At 40.9% G+C, this 17,097-nt stretch overlaps 1 protein-coding gene across 1 annotated transcript; it reads left to right on the plus strand.

Annotated features, from left to right (window-relative positions):
- The first annotated feature begins 4,351 nt into the window (after nt 1-4,351).
- LOC148022953 (lysophospholipid acyltransferase 1-like) lies at nt 4,352-16,794 on the plus strand. The gene is made up of 8 exons (XM_087695879.1): nt 4,352-4,939; nt 5,371-5,426; nt 6,278-6,498; nt 14,581-14,989; nt 15,093-15,178; nt 15,269-15,332; nt 15,429-15,547; nt 16,280-16,794. The coding sequence occupies exons 1-8, from the start codon at nt 4,638-4,640 to the stop codon at nt 16,415-16,417; spliced, it is 1,395 nt and encodes a 464-aa protein (XP_087552005.1). The 5' UTR covers nt 4,352-4,637; the 3' UTR covers nt 16,418-16,794.
- The last annotated feature ends 303 nt before the right edge of the window (nt 16,795-17,097 follow it).

Below are 17,097 nucleotides of genomic sequence, written 5' to 3' on the forward strand. Positions count from 1 at the left end.
TTGAGGATTGGAGGATGAAGGGTTAAGGGTATGAAGCACATGCATGCTGTGCTTTACTTCATCGTGAGCCAATCGTAGAAGTTTGGGTTATACTCCAAGTAGGCATGACTGTCCATGTTTTGAGGCCTAATGCCTATTTGCATAATGTAGGACTGGACATTGGTTAGGAAGTCTCCACAGAGTTCATCCTGCTCTCGCAATGTGTAGTTCTTCCTTAGTCAGGAGTTGATCCAAATAGGGATGGGCCATGACGTGTTCCTCTAAAGGTTGTTTGTGCATGATGGAAAAGACTCTCAATGAGGTAGGAGCCATATAGGTAGAATTGTACTTAGCAGTTTTGATTGCGTGTCTCTGCTTGGCGTTGGTCATAATTTGGCATACCTCTTGTCCCCATTAGTGTTAGAATGCATGGATCTAGAGCATGGCTATGGCGGATGAAAGAGAAAGAGAAGACTCATGATAACATTGGGTAGAGACAATGGCTATCACACAAGTGAATTAGATTCCAAGATGGAAGCTTGGATGCATAAATACAATCTTGTGTGGTGTTTTGGTTGCACATTTGTAAGCAGACGGGTTTTGCTTACGAGGATTGGTCTTTAGGGCAATTTTTGATAGCTATTATCCAGGTTGGTGATTGCCCTCTCAGTCGACTCTTTCCTTCTCTCTCTCTCTCTCTCTCTCTCTCTCTCTCTCTCTCTCTCTCTCTCTCTCTCTCTCTCTCTCTTTGTCACTCTGTCACAATGGCAAGGAAACAACAACAACAATGGTAAGAGGGAGCATGAACAATAGTAGTAGCAGTAGCACGTGTGACTCTCTCTCTCTCTCTCTCTCTCTCTCTCTCTCTCTCTCTCTCTCTCTCTCTCTCTCTCTCTCTCTCTCTCTCTCTGTGTACCACTTGTGGGTAATCTATGGATCACTTGCCTAGGAGTAGCCTAGGAGTCTTGTAGGCCGCTTGAGCCACTTGTGGGCCGTCGTGCCTTGAGCCGGTGGGCTGCCTTCATCGACATGGAATGACTCGACCAATGGGATTAATGTACAAAAACTCTTATACAAAGGAACATGCATGCACGTGGAAAAAACATATACATAAATGGACAATTCAGAGTACAAAACTTATGTAGTAGGTGCAAAATATTTATGCACACAAATCTTATGTGGTAGGTACAAAACATTTATATGTATAAAAGAATGTAAAATCTCAACAAATATACATCATGTTTCATTGAAGCTTGGGAATGGGAAAGAGAACACTAGATTGCTTGTGCCCCATTTTGTCTCACCCATTAGTTATTGTTCTCTAAACAATTGCCATTAACATCCATACATTTTTATGTTTTGAGAATGCATAACATCTATTACACAAGAAGATGGATATACATATTATTGTATTGCATTATTTGTGAGTGTCACACGTGGTGTATCGTAGAGAGGTGGCACAAACTCCTTAAGGGGAGTTCCTTTCAATTGCAACTAAAATGACAATATTAGTATTGAAATTAGTTGTTGGTAGAGTAATCGATATTAGTGTTGAAAGGAACTCATTAGGGGGAGTTCCTTTCCATTGCTATCAAAGTAACAATATTAGTGTTCAAATCAATTGGCAACTTGCCCTTGTGTTTCATGTAATGAGGCATCGGGTCGAACATATTTTTCACTTTTGTTACAACTCTTTATAATGCATTTTACAATTTTTGACTTGCAAAGTCAACCAAAGGAATATTAGTTAGCAAAATGAACCAAAAAGTTTGGAATGATAACAATGATATTATGAGCATATTGCATGGAACACTAAGTTCTCTTGAAGGAGCCCCTATTGAGTCTATTGAAAGGCATACGGTGAGCAAGACAAAAGCCAACCATGCAAAAAAGATAAGCAAATCTCACAAGGAGCATGCATAGAAAGAAGCATACAATGTGCATAATGCCCAATGAAGGAAGAGCAAATGGCATAATTGTCCCTATCTAGTTGATACCTTATAGATGCGACACATTATAGTGAACCTTCCAATTTGCAATAGTCTTTATTCGATTAGCTATGAAGGCCAAGAAGATACTAGGTGGATAAAATCTCACAAGATGTGGCAATTTGAATTTCAAGTTTGTGGCAATCAGGCAAAACTAATCTTCCTAGCATGTTAATCTAATCACACTAATTCAAGCTAATAGGAGGTCCTCAAAATGTGAAATCAACAACATCTTGAAGCCCTTACAACCTTATTTAGATCATCACACAAGTTCAACATGAATTCACCAACCATGTGGCCACCCAAGGTTCACTTGGATGTTGAATTGTGCACCCATTATGATCCCAACTTACTCGTAATATCCACTTTATATTACAAATAATCAATATGATGGATAAAGACCTCACACTATACTTTGTAACATAACCATTTAATGTGATGGATAAAGAACTAACATTAGTAGAAAAGCTTGTGATTCATGAATAAACCATTGCAATGTGTAATGTGATACTAATAGTTAGTGCTCAAATATTCAAAGGGGAAAAACCCAATAGTATACAAGTCTTACATCAACTGTAGATTCAAAAAGATAATTACATGAGTGTTTGCTAGAATAATTTTTGGGACACATGATAGAAGATTATTATGGCCTTTTAGAATCACGCCATAACTTTTTAAATGTAAGAAAACCTTCTCTTAAAGAATATTACATTCTTTTAAAAATATTTAAGACCCCTAAACATTGGGTTTTCATCATGAATGTTAGAGGGCATGTGTAGGACTTAGGGTTTGGGAGTTTTCTCTTTGACATGGAGGGGGGAGATGCAATATGTGAAGGTGAGCCGTGATGATAGTCATGGGGTACATGATTCTGTTAGTGGAGAATTGTAGTGAGATCTCTAGCTACAGTCCATTTGGATAGGAGGCTACCCTTGCCTTAGTTGAACAACATTGTTTTTAAGTTTGTGTGTGCGTGCGTGCATGTGTGCACGTGCGTGCGTGCGTGCGCGTGCACGTGTGACGATGAATACCCTTCACTACCTTTTGTAAGAGAGAGAGAGAGAGAGAGAGAGAGAGAGAGAGAGAGAGAGAGAGAGAGAGAGAGAGAGAGAGAGAGAGAGAGAGAGAGAGAGAGAGAGAGAGAGAGAGAGAGAGAGAGAGAGAGGTTGCACACGTGTATGTAAGAGGGAAAGGGAGCATGGACGAGTCGCAGCCCTATTGTTGCAAGCTGCTTGTCCTTCCTTTGATGCAAGCACTATGCCAAAAACCAAGTTTTGACAAAATTTAAGGGCCCTTTAAAGTTTAAAGTTTAAATAGCATGGGTCTGTTCACACTAGAGCTCAAGGCTCAACCCTTAAGACTCACACTAGCGTTGGACTCTTGACACTTAATTGCAGAATGTCATAATATTAGAAAACATCAAAATTTAGTTTTTTAATAATGGGGCCAAATACGTTTATGTGGTAGAAAGGATATTTACACCATCCTCTTTCTATTTTTGATCGACCATATCTTTTTGATGATGACTACTATAATCACAACTCAAATCTTCCAAGCATCTCCTCAGCCACCTATGTGGCTTGTCAGCATACGAGGGGCATATGGAGGAAATTTGAGGAAAACAATGTTCTAGGCAAGATTAAGATTCAGCTACCGTGGAGAAACAACCTGAATAGTTGAGTTTGAGATGTGTATATGCGTGTAGGTGCATGGTTCAGTACCCGACTAAGCGACTTTGGGGGGCATTAATGTTTTAGGCAAGATTGAGATTCAGCTACCTTGGAGCAACAACCTAAATAGTTGAGTTTGAGATGTGTATATGTGTGCAGGTGCATGGTTCAATACCCGGCTAGGCAACTTTGGGGGACATTAATGTTCTAGGCAAGATTGAGATTCAGCTACCTTGGAGCAACAACCTAAATAGTTGAGTTTGAGATGTGTATATGCATGTAGGTGCATGGTTCAGTACCGGACCAGGCGACTTTGGGGGGCATTAAGGGTGAAGGATGGGCTCGACGTGCTGGTAAAATTATGCCATGAGGCAATACAGGGCATTAAAAAAAAAGTTAAAATGCAATTTAGGAAGAGAGTCCAATGGAGTGGGGGGAGTCTGGTTCAAGGTAGAGGTAGGTATTCAAAGGCAAAGAAATTCCCTCAAAGCCTTCAAATTCAGCTTGTGTGCATGATGCATCATACCTAGTAAAGAATCCTTTGGACCGTGGATAATAAATGGCCGGTATAAATAGTAAGGGAGCACGAGGCCGTTTCCTTTATGCCAGAGATACACCTAAACGACTCGCGAGCGGTACGAGCAAGTGGATTTCTCTCTCGCTCCGAAATCCGAATATATAAAATTGTCGGAACTGCATTTTTCTTAATTTTCCTCCAATTACAAATGCGCAGCATATGCTGATGGGAGGTCCTCGTCTGGGGGTTTATAACGAGGACGGAAAGGTAGGCCTGTCTCCGTCTCGCAGGAAGACAGGAATGAATGAACCGAGGACGAGAAGACGTCTGCAGATAGTAAAGGCACAGGCAGAGGCAGTCAGATAAGCGTTGTCAGAACCAGAGAGAGAGAGAGAGAGAGAGAGAGAGAGAGAGAGACGCTGCAGAATACCGCCGCCACCAGTAGACACACAGTCACACAATTGATAGACCACTGCCATTGCCATGGCCATGGCCTTGCTCCCGCTCGCCTCCGCCCTTGGCCTCTCGATCCCTGTCCTCCGCTTCCTCCTCGCCTTCCTGGCCACCATCCCTGTCAGCTGGCTCCGCCGTTTCATCCCCTCGCCTGGCCTCAAGCACTTCTACTCTGCCCTCACCGGCTGCCTCCTCTCCCATTATGGCTTTGGCTGGAGCGCTAACGTTCACTTCCTTGTCCCGATGCTTATCGGTTACGGCAGCATGGTGCTCTTCCGGCGTCATTGCGGATTCATCGCATTCATTGGTGCCTTTACCTTCTTGATCTGCTGGTAAAGTCTCCTTCAATTCCCGGTCACTGTGTGGCTTTAACTAGTTTGTGGCAGATCTTGATCCAGAATGTATTGTCTGGTTGGGTGGAGACGAGATCAGCTGCTAAATTTTGTTAGCCACCTCTAAGACTGGGAGAAACATGGCATGCTTTAGAGTTTAGATCAATTCAGATGGGCTTCCCCAGTAGTAGATCTTATTTAGCACTAGCCTGCAGCATTAGGAATGACGGGACTGCGATTGAAGCGGTGGTGCTTGTTTTTACAAGGGATTCACTTCAATTCAAAACTGGCTCATCATTTTGTTGTGCTTGATGAAGCTCAAGCTTGAATTAGAGTAATATTTTGTTATGTTTTTTGGAATTGCAATTTTTGGAATTGTGAGGATGCAGGTTTTGTTGTCTATTCTTACCCTTCATTTTACATCTATGTAGTCATGTCTACTACATGAGCGGGGATGCATGGAAGGAAGGAGGCATGGATTGCACTGGTAACACTTTTTCCAGTTTTCTTTTGGATGATCTATAAGACTAACTTTAGTTCTACAGAAATGATACCGTTATTAACTGGATGATCCATAAGACTTACTTTACTTCTACAGAAAAGGATACCATTATAAGTGGTTGAGTAGAAGAGAATCCCATAGGAGCATATAAATAGTTTTAAACTTAGTTATTAGCAGAGGTTGTGAGCTGAAATGGCATTGTGTATGCTGAAGGCCCTCACCAACATCCATGTGGCTATGCTTTCAGAAGGTGCTGGTGACTTATTTGATCTGTGGACATGATTGCAGATTCCATGTGAGTGCTTCAGAAGATAACAAGAGGCACCGAGTATTGTTGCCTTGGTTCTTGATGAATAGAAAAGAAGTCACTTGAGCATTGAATTAAAAAAAGTAGAAAATATGACATCTATATCTATCTTGGTTTCCTTTTTGGGGATCAAAATGTGCGCTTTTAGCCTTGGATGTTTCTATCTTATGATTTCCTTCTCAAATTAGTTTGTTTGGTTCAGTTGAAGCATGATATTACTTTTATTATCAAAAGGTCCCAATTTATTTAGACATATCCTGCAGATTAGGTCATATGCACGTGAACATAGTGGCAGCATTAGGTTGTTGCAGAGCTGTTCCACATAAAAGAAAGGCCAAATTCAAATCTTCCCTCGAAATTCATCCATACTGGTCGTTTTATCGTTATTAAATTTCATAGATATAGTAGCGGGCTTTATGTGAACATGTTCAAGTGACACACTAAACGGGAATTGAAATTGCAATGTTCTTATGAAACTACATTTGAACAACTTGTTCTGCCTCTTAACCTAAGTTCAATGTTTCTACAGGAGCCCTCATGGTTTTGACTTTGAAGGTTATCTCAGCAGCAATGAATTACCAAGATGGGATCTTAAAGGAAGAAGTATTGAGGCCAAGTCAAAAGAAGTATAGAATTTTGCAGCTTCCCTCTATTAATGAATATGTAGGCTTTTGCCTTTGTTGTGGATCTCATCTAGCTGGTCCTGTTTATGAGATACAGGACTATCTTGATTGGACAAACGAGAAGGAAGTAAGTCTATACATCTCAGTCCAATTTATTGTTTTTCACCTTTGAAGGCATGTTTTCTTTCCATTCTTAAATCGAACTTTGACTTTTGCACACACAAGCACAATGTTTTGTACTCTTTTAACTTTTTTGTATAGGGTCATTGTCTATTAGGAATCTAGACTTATTTGAGCCTATTGTTGATTAGTAGCAGGACAATTCTTGTGAATAAGCTAACAAAGGCAATAAACTTAAAAGCTAGGAAGGCTAGTTTCAAATAGTCACTATGTTTTTGTGTAGTTAGGCATGGATGCTTATTCGAGCATTGGGTATCATATTCTTTGGAAAAATGTGGGTACACATAAGGACATGTTTATAGCAGTAATAGTGCATATGTTGCTTCAAGTCATTTATTTTACATGTTAATAGATTTTGTTTGATATTGAGGGTGTAGGATAGTAAATGCATATTTGTTTACTTTGAATGGAATTCTTTTATGCTTAAGATGTGTCATCGATATGGGTCTCTTGGAATGGCCATGAGTATATAAGTCTTGTGAAGCAAGGTGGATCTTTAGGGATGGCTATGGATGTAAGTCTTGTGATGTACCTATGGCTATGGGTATAAGTCTTGTGAAGCAACCATTATGGGTGATTGTGGTATCTATGGAGCATAGTGTTTGTGAAAGCATTATAGTGTGGCGTGTGGATACATGCATGGTTTTCTTATCAATTCTTGAAGCACAAGCATTATAGCGTGGTATGCAAATTCATGCATGATTTTATCATGAGTCACTTTGATGAGACACTCTTGTCATGTGAGGTATCTTTTATGCATGGAGCCATTGCTGTACTTTTTGTAATGCACACTTAGAGAATATTGCTTCTATTTGTGCTGTTGGCAAATGTATGTTTGTATAGGATTTGGTTTTGGGATGACCACACGATAGAGCAATGGCAATATGGCATGGATTGCTGTTAGGCAATTAGTTACAACTTGCCAGAGCCTTTATGTTCATGATGTCGCAAGCTTTAGCCATGGACTTGTGTTGAAGGGTCTTGATATATTGGTTAGTTGTTTGGGTACACTCATTTGTTGATTGCAAATGTGAGCTTTGAGAATACCATGAATTGATATGGGAGGTATCCCGACCACCTGTGGGTGTCAGTGACAATATAAAGGGTGAAGAAATATAGAGGTGTTGTCAAAAGTGGATGAAGTGATGGAAGTGTCGAAAACAATTATAATAGACTGTTGAACACAAGAGACAAAGGGAAGAGAAACATTGTAAAAGAAAAGAACACTGCACAAAGAACTTAGAAGCAAAGAGATGCTTGGGAAATGGAATCAATATACCAAGATATGCGACAGTACAGAACCAATGTGAGTCATTGACTATAAAGGCATGAGAAGAATCATATCAACTCTCAATATTTGTCAACAATGTCTTGCAGTAGCATACAAGACTAGCTTGTCAAAAATACCTCTGAATATATGTGACCATGGATTTCCCAACTTTGGCTAGACCGCCAAAGTGTCCCCTCATGTGACCTTAGACTAGGAGTCAAACCCGCTCTTTGTTAAAGAACTAGCTCGTCCTAAACCTGGATATCAATCCCAACTCGAGGATTTGAATCTTCTAGACTTCTGTCGATGTGTCAGAAAAACCCTTCTTGGGAATCGGTGCACTTGTATACCTGTATAGATGAGGCTCTTTGATCCATCTTACCACCCTCTCACACTCCCTCTCGCACTAGAGAGTTGTGAGGGATGATCGCATCACTTGCACTAGTCACCTAGAAGGGAGTTTGAAGAAACTGCTAGGGTTTGCATTGAGGAAACACAGAGTGTACGACCATGACAGAAACACAAAGAGACAGACACAGACACAGAAAGCAAAACTCAAACCCTAAATACAAAACTCAAAACTCAAACACGGAAACTCAAACACAAACTGAAGAAGGGAGAGAAGAACACAACTTTGAAGTGAACGAATAGTGCAAATGAATGTAATAGTGTACAAATACTCAAGGGCAGAGCAGCGTGTTGGAGAGTGACGTCCACTGGAGATGGATCCAAAGTGTGTGACTACTAGTCGAACTGTGAAAAGAGAGGAATTTGCAAAACGTTGACAATAGAGGCTGCTGGAGACAGAAGCGACAGCTACAGAAGGGTGTGGTGATGTCAGGCGGCTCCTGATGAGTGCAAACGCAAGCAAGAAGATGCCTCCAAGTGGAGAAGTAGTAGCTTCATTGTCGCTAGGCTGATGGAGGCCCAAATGCAGGCAATTGGAGGATGTGGAGATTGACGCCTGGCTGATGAAGATCAAATGCAAGCACCAGATGATGGTGGAGAGGCTGGCAATGGCAATTGGAGGCCAAACGCAGCCTGGAAGGAGATGCCAGACAGTGGGTGATAGCTGGAAGAAGGCGCCAAGGCACTGCAAGGTTGGAGGGGCTGCCTCGTGTGAGTTGATTGATGGCTGCAATCTGCAAAAACGAGACGGACTGAATGGAGGGCAGCATACCTATTTATAGAAAGTTTGGGTCCTTCCAAGTGGGGTTGTGCTTATGGGACATAGACACTCTCTAGGAACACATTTTTGTTTAAAGAACAAGTTTGATTCATTAATTAAGTACGTTTTGGGGCTGTTTAAATAAAGCTAATGCATTTTTAGCTCAACACCCCCTCTTAGGCCCAACAATTATGCCATGAGAATGAAGGCCAGTCAAGCCCTTTTTCTTTATCTTTTACCCCAAGGCGTCCCACCTCAAAGCAGTTAGAGCATTGGACAAAGGGTGCACATAATAGCTTTTAGAGAAAGTCATACCCAAGGTGTCTAAGGCGATAGTGCAAAGATGCTCATTGTTCGTAGGCTTCCCTATGGAGTCCTTGGTTGTTGGTTGGGAAAGGAACTAGGTCATCATGTAGAGGCTAGTAGATTGTGCCTCGTTGCGAGCAATCACTAAATAAGTTTTAGAGTCTATGACCTCGATTGTGGTCGCTGCTAGCTAGATTTGATTTGTTTCGAAGAGGCAAGCAAATGGCTACTCAAGTACTCAAGATGCACCAATAATTCATGATCTTCCTCTATGATAAAATTAATACTTTTAGTATATGTTTTGATACATATAATGTAGAAAATGAAAGTGTATACTATTGCAACTATATTTTATCTACCAAAGCCATCACTTCACAAAACTTTTCTTTTGTACTTGCAATACTTGCCCTACAAATGTAGATACATATGGCACACATACATATCCAATAAGTAGCATGTACCACACATAGTAAAAGTTTAATTGACTTACCATGATGTTTTATGACACAATTTGTGGTATCTAATATACCTACATCATTTTTTTTGGGTAAGGTGGCCATTTCATTTAAACTTGTAGAACGTTTGTAGGTTTTAAAACCTCATTTCACTTTAGGAAAATAATATATGACTCTATTATAAGAGAGAGATTAAGCATGCACCCCCTCGTTTCACACTCGCTAAACCATATACAGGACTAATTCAATCAAGAATACATACACACTACTTGGTCACAAGTGTGTTTTGATGGCTTGGAATTGACTTAATCAGCAAAGCTTTTGAACGCACAAGTTCACTCCAAGCTAGGAGACGTAGTATACATTGTCCAGCAAAGCGAGATCTCAATCCTCATTAGTATCAGACTTGACACGACCTAGATCATGGATCTTGAACAAGGAGTCCATCTCATCTGGGCTCCAAGGAATCAGGAGATAAAAATGTCATGTATGGCTCCATTATTCACAATCCAAATGGGAGATGCTGTGCTTCGTCTGGTAGAGTGGGCCTTTGTGGTTACCTTGTCAGGAGGCAACTCATGAATATGGACTAAGCTTGAAGCCTTTAATGTCTCAACGTAGATGAGGTGAGCCTCATGTCCAATAGATTGGCTAGACAGGCCCACAGGAGTTAACGATATTGGATGTGATGGTTGATTGGTGATAGTGTGGGTCTCGCCTTGCTACTGTCCTTGATTGAGGTTGCCACCATCCTACCTTCCTTTTGTTGCGGTTTACTTGACTGAGGGGTTGGGGTTTGAGTTTTCAGTTTTGGTTGTGTGCCTCTTGCCTTCGATCGATACTCATTGATAATATTGGCAATCTTAGTTTTTCTTTAGTACATTCCACCACCTGGATTTTAAGGATGATTGGGAGTTCCCTTGTGTCTCACTTGTTTGGTTTTGTCTTTTGGTTTTGATTTTGAGTTTACTTGCCTTGTCCTTGCTGTCTCTTCTAATAAGAAACAACAAGAGTCCCCTCTATGGAGGAAGCACCATAAAATTGATTGAACAATGGAGTATAACATCGTAGTTGATACTCAAATTCATAGAATGTAAGCATGGTGGATCGTGAGATCACCTGCTAGACAAAACGAAAGTACTTTCTCGGTAGCTTGTTTGAGGATAATATGTCATGTTCATCAAGGGACTTAGGAATCCTTGTAGTAGAGAATTCGGTGAGAAGTCACCGACACTCTACCAACTTTGACCTTAAGGTCATCCCAATTAGGGATTTTGAAATTTTGAACCTCATGGTTGAGGCTTATACGATGGGTCTTATCCTGAACCACATAGTGGTTAGTCAAGTGCTCCCACCGCTTTGATACTTGGTCAAAGTGTTGTAGCTATGAGTGAAATTTAGGTAATAGACCTTGCATTAGGTCGATGGTGGTAGTGGAGGCATTTTTGGTCTTCTAAGAATGGACAACATCTAGTGGAACAAGGTGTGGGTTTGGTTGGGGTTCTAGCCCCTGGGCAAGGTTCCACAAGTTCTGAGAGTCAAGGTCATGTCTCGTTAGATTTGATCAAGTGGTATAGTTAGGCTTGTTAAAATGAGCCTTGTGAGTAAATGCATGCTTGATTGATGAGGACGAAGAACTATGAGTGCTTGAGTGTAAGGAGGATAGTAAGGATAGGGAGGGGCCCTAATAGGGTGGGTACGTAGAAAAAGTTGGAGAGGGACCCATTGGTACCTATGCAGTAGGCACAGGGACTTCAAACTTTGCACAATTGTTGGCTGAGGCACAGTAGCATAACCGGATGGCCCACTAGGAATTGCCATGGAAGCAAATTGTGGTATCAATTGGTCAACACTTGGGTAAGTAGGGGTAGGGATCCCATGCTATGAGTAGCCCAAAGGTGTGGAGGTTGAGCGTCTCCCGAATGTGCATGACCACCGCTCGGAACTGAAGCTGTAGAGGTCCTAATGGCTATGCCTATGTTTGAAGAATCCCTTGGTGTGGTGTGTGCAATGACATGTGGTGTCTGAAATGGAAATGTAAATGGTGTAAATGGTAAAGGTGATGTAGCAAAAGAAGTGGGTGGGATAGATGGGGTTGGAAATTGTGGTGTAAATGCTGACAAAGATGCATTAAATTGATTTTGATTTAAAGATGGAAATTGAAATGATGATGATGATGATGCTGAATGCATAGAAGATGAAACACCATACTCATTTTGACTTTGAGAAGCAAAATTCAAAGAAGGAAAGAAAGAAGAGTTACCAATCTTTTTCTTATAGTCATCCCTTCATGTTTTAATATACAAAAATGGATCTTCAAGAGGACTTTTACCATGATCATCATATGGCACTCTAGCTTCAACATGATCTTTTCCAAAATGTTGCAAGGGAGTAGATGTAAAAGAAGGGACATGTACACCTTGCATCGGAGTAGTTGGAATAGACGGAAAGTAAGGGACATACTCCGGATCTCTTTTTCCGAGAGGGGGACCCATCCTACCCAAGGGTGAAATGTCTCATGCTGAAATGCAACGCTCGGGTGAAATGTTTCACAGTTATCTTGATTGCTACTCATCATTGCACATTGTGCTTGCAAAGCACATCCTTGCTCAATCGAGGACAGTTCTTTTGATTGCTTTCAAGCAGCCTTCACCCATCTTTCTCAGCCATGAACATTCCAGCTTGCACTAATTTTCACTTGAGGCCAAGAGAAGATCACAATCAGCCATTGATCTCAATTCTCTATCTTCCTAAAGATTAGACTTCTTGCTTTTGATCTCAACAATCATGATCATTATGATCCACCATATCCCACAATCATTCAGGTCCTCATGACGCAACCCACCACGACTGATATTATTCGTATTTTTAAAAATTTGGCTGACTACATTGAAAAGTGTTGTAAGATTTAAATACAACTACTGTTTTGATATGATAACTTACTACTTCCATTCGTGATCATGATCCCACGATCATTTAAGATCCTCTTGATGCAGCCCACCCATGACTGATATTACTTGTCTTTTTAAAATTGGCCAACTTCATTGAAAAAGGGTTGCAAGCTGTAAATATGACAGCTTACTGTTTTGACCAGCATTTATTTGCCACATGATCAAATGCGAACATTCATCCTGTGGACTGTTGCACGGCTGCTTGCAAGCTGCTGTCAACATGGCCAGCCTGGTCTGATCTGCTCCATCTGCATACACAATCAGATTGCCATACATGTAGCTCTCCAGCCATGTCTTCACCTGCCCGTAGCAACTCCCAGTCATCAGTTGCACTACTCTTATGGGAATGGAAGTGTGGAAAAAGTCTGGTGTGCTGCCCTTGGCTGAACCATTTTAAATAATAAATAGATGCACAAGGATTGAAAGACCCTATAATCTATAAGTTGCCAAACGCATTAGTGATTAAAGATTCACGAGGCTTATAGGAAAAACTTCCACTTCTGAGTATCAAAGCTAAAAACTTTAGACAAAGAAGAGATGAGACAGAAACTTCAAAGTCAAGGAGCCCTCAGCCTACACATTGCCTGCTTGCTAGTAGGCAAGGAAACCAAATCCCATGTATGATTCTTGTGCAACGAGTCAATCTTAGATTACATAGCCCTCTCCCAAGAGTGAATGTCACCCCTGCACATAGCCTCATCATAGGTGAGAGGCTCTCTTACATCTGTAACCAAGACATAAGTTTTGGAGGGCTTATAACGGTCATAAGGTCATCTGTCTCTAGCAGAACGCCTCAATGCAGGTTGTGCTGCCTGTCCAACATCCTATTTAACATCTTGGCCATGAGGAATGGCTGCTTGTGCAGGCTGTCTAGCTGGCTGTGTGGGAGCAGGGGGCTCCTCCTAAAAGATAACCCTGCGTATCTCAACAACTTTCTTAGATTGCATATGCATTTTGTCCTCATGGAACAAAACATCATGGCTGTAGAAGCACTTAATTCTAGAATCACTTATACGACTTCGATTTGAACATCTGACATCATCTTCGTGGTGCCTTTAAAAAAAAATCTGTGCACACCAAAAGTGTTGTGAAAAGCTGAAAATCCTTTAAGTAAAGCTGAAAGACTCCTGAGAAGCTAAAGGCAGAATGATAGCCAGAAAGGAGCAGCCAGTGGCCGAAATATTCACTTAAAGGTGTTATGAGACTCACATGATCCATCCCAAAGCCAGATCAGCCATCATGTTTATTAGTTGCAGCCTGTCCAACCTTCCTTGATACCAAGCAAGGTGTGCCCAGATTCTCTCCTCCGGGGGGAGTTGCATTATTGTGATCGATTTACTTAGAAGCAAAGCTGACCAGGATCTCCTTCATTAGAACGTCTTGATTTCTCTTCTTTGTATTTATAGTTTTTTGGTGGAGTGCTACCGACACCTTAATTCCCTACAGGAGTGGTGGGTTGTCCCATCTTAATGCCTTGTTCTTATGTGTATACAGTTATAAAGCATTTTCTTTAAGATCTCTGTGTGTTTGATTATGGGTGATTAAAAGCATTAAAGCTCTATAATGCAACTCCTGATGATTCACATTGGAATCAGAGCTTAGTTTCTTTCTTCCTCTGAGAGGAAGGCAATTCATGGGGGAACACTATTTTTGCTTTGAGATCATGGTATACTGAATGCATTTAAGATTTGGGGAAGGACACGGGACAAGGTCAGTTTCCGAAGTCCAGGGTCTAGGAATAGTAACCTGAGTATCATGACACAGACAGTGAATAGCTGGTAGATGATTGTATGTAAATGCATCTACAGGAATTAGTATGACATTGAGGATTTTCTCTGTGGACGTTGATTATTGAAATTTTTGCTGGCTTGCATTGCAGGTATGGAGTCCTTCAGCTGGAAAATCCCCTGCTTCTCCTTATAGTGCAGCTTCCCGGGCTTTCTTGCAGGCCGTTCTGTGCATGGCAATCCACACATACTTGGTTCCACGTGTACCATTATCAAGGATTTTTGAGCCTGAGTACTTTCGTTGGGGATTTTGGCAGCGCTGGGGTTATCAATGGCTTGCAGGCTTTACTGCACGATGGAAGTACTATTTTGTGTGGTCCATATCTGAGGTATCAATGATAGTGTCAGGCCTTGGTTTCAGTGGTTGGTCTGAGTCTCAGCCATCAAAGCCCAAGTGGGATCGTGCAATAAATGTTGACATTGTGGGTGTCGAACTAGCTGAAAGCAGTGCAGTACTACCACTTGTATGGAATATTCATGTGAGCACTTGGCTGCGGCTATGTATCCTGTCACATAAGTTGTGCATAATATTTCTCTCCTTTTAGTCGTGACTGACTTTCCAAACATGTGCCATCTGATCTCTGTACCTTGACATTCACTACAGATGTTTATGAAAGAGTCTCCAGGAAAGGAAGAAAGCCTGGGCTATTTGAGCTCTTGATTACTCAAATAGTTAGTGCTGTCTGGCATGTAAGCTCATTATACCGATTTTGGGGCTGAGGTGTATATTTCGATAACGTTTATTTTTAGTCACTAATCCTTGCCTGTTGCATCTTTCAGGGTTTATATGCAGGATACATTCTTTTCTTTGTGAATAGTGCTTTAATGATTGCAGGATCCAGAGGTGCTTCATTTTTAAAACTGTGCAATAGTGCATTTTCAGCTTATATTTTTCTCATTCCTAAAGCTTATAGAAAAGCTTATGTTGTTATTTTCTCAGTCATATACCGGTGGCAGCAAGCAGTTCCTGAGAAGTCATGGTTGCTCAACAAGATCCTTCGATTTGCAAGCCTTTTCTACACATCTTTTGTGCTGAACTATGCCTGCATTGGTTTCATTGTACGCTCTTCTTCTTCACAAGTTCTTAGTCAGTTAAAACATGACATTTGAACTTGATGTCCTGCTTGTACTGGGAACAATGCACATGTCCTGCTTGTACTGGGAACAATGCACAGTCAGACCTCAAGTTATTTACTAGTAGTCAACTAGATACATTACTCCTGACTTCTAGAACTGTTCCTACCTATATTCAGACATTCTAAATCTTCCATGAATTATTTAAGCTAGAATCTCGGCATTTGGCAGATACATCTTTTATGAAGTTGCCTGTTTATATTAGAATGAGTATTATATTCATCGCAGCTTTGAAAAAGCCACTATGGGGGATCTTTGTGGTGAGATGCTTTACCTAACGGCTTTGATCACTATGCCATTCATCAGCTTGTCACATAGAAAGCTGTTATGGGCTTATGTGTAGTATTACCCCATATTTTAGCAAAATATTTACCTAGAAAGCTGGCTAGTGTTCATTTCAGTAAAGCTCACCTAATTTTGTTAGAAGAGCGAGAAGAAACCATTAAGTGTGAATGAAATAGGGATAAAATGCTTGGACTGCAGAGACTACATGTGTGAACCAGTCTTTCCTGGCTAAATTATTGCATTTCCCTTCTTTGCTTTCTTTGCTTTGACTGATCATGCTGGAATATACTTACCGAGGTTGGATTTTGTCAATTTTACTTTGGCTGTGTTGGCTGTGGTTTTGCGCTGAGATTTTGATTTTTGCATTTTCAGGTGTTGAGCCTCCACCAGACTTTGCAAGCTTACAGCAGCGTGTATTATGCTGGCACATTGATATCTGTGGCTCTTATCGTATTTGGTAGCATTGTGAAACCTCCCAAATCTGTAAGATCAAGAGCCAAGGCAGCTTAGGTCTCCAAGCAGAGGCTGGTGTTGCTTTCTTGAGATCTCTACATGATTCTTTGCATTGCAGGACATTCCTGTGATAGCCTGGAGTAGTTTCTTTGTGATTGGTTTACTCCTGTTGTAACATTATACAGGTTTTGGAACTGCCTTATGAGGAAGAGACAGAGGTGCAAGTAGCCTTGGTTCTTTGATTCTTTGATGTCAAGTTTTTTCTTGCAACACAGATAACATTTTCAACGTGGTTGTCGAAAGATGATGTCTATAGTGAGAGGGTTAGTTCTTCTGAAAGCCATGTTATGACAGTACTGATCACACAAAGTGATTGTATTTTAAGTGCAATCAAAGTGGTTATATGTCTTAAAAATAGCATATGATGGTTTCAAGTAGCTGTCCATATTAAAACACCTTTCTTCTAATTTAGTATGTACGGGTATTATTTTATTGAAAATCTGTGGCTGACTGAAACAATGGTGGAAGTTGTAAACAAGCATTCAAGGTGATGTTTAGATCTTCTGAAAGCCATGCTACTATATATACTGAGTACACAAAGCAACTAAACAGCATATGATTGTTCCAAACGGTGATCCCTATCTTGGATGGTTAGTATCATTCTGTCAAAAAATATCTTACAGGCTCAAATAATGGTACAGGTTCATGCTGTGTGGACAAGTCTCTCTTGCATGTCA

Source organism: Lygodium microphyllum, chromosome 16 (genome assembly GCF_053477565.2).
Source record: "Lygodium microphyllum isolate KBCC chromosome 16, Lygodium_microphyllum_v1.1.10, whole genome shotgun sequence".
NCBI lineage: Eukaryota > Viridiplantae > Streptophyta > Polypodiopsida > Schizaeales > Lygodiaceae > Lygodium > Lygodium microphyllum.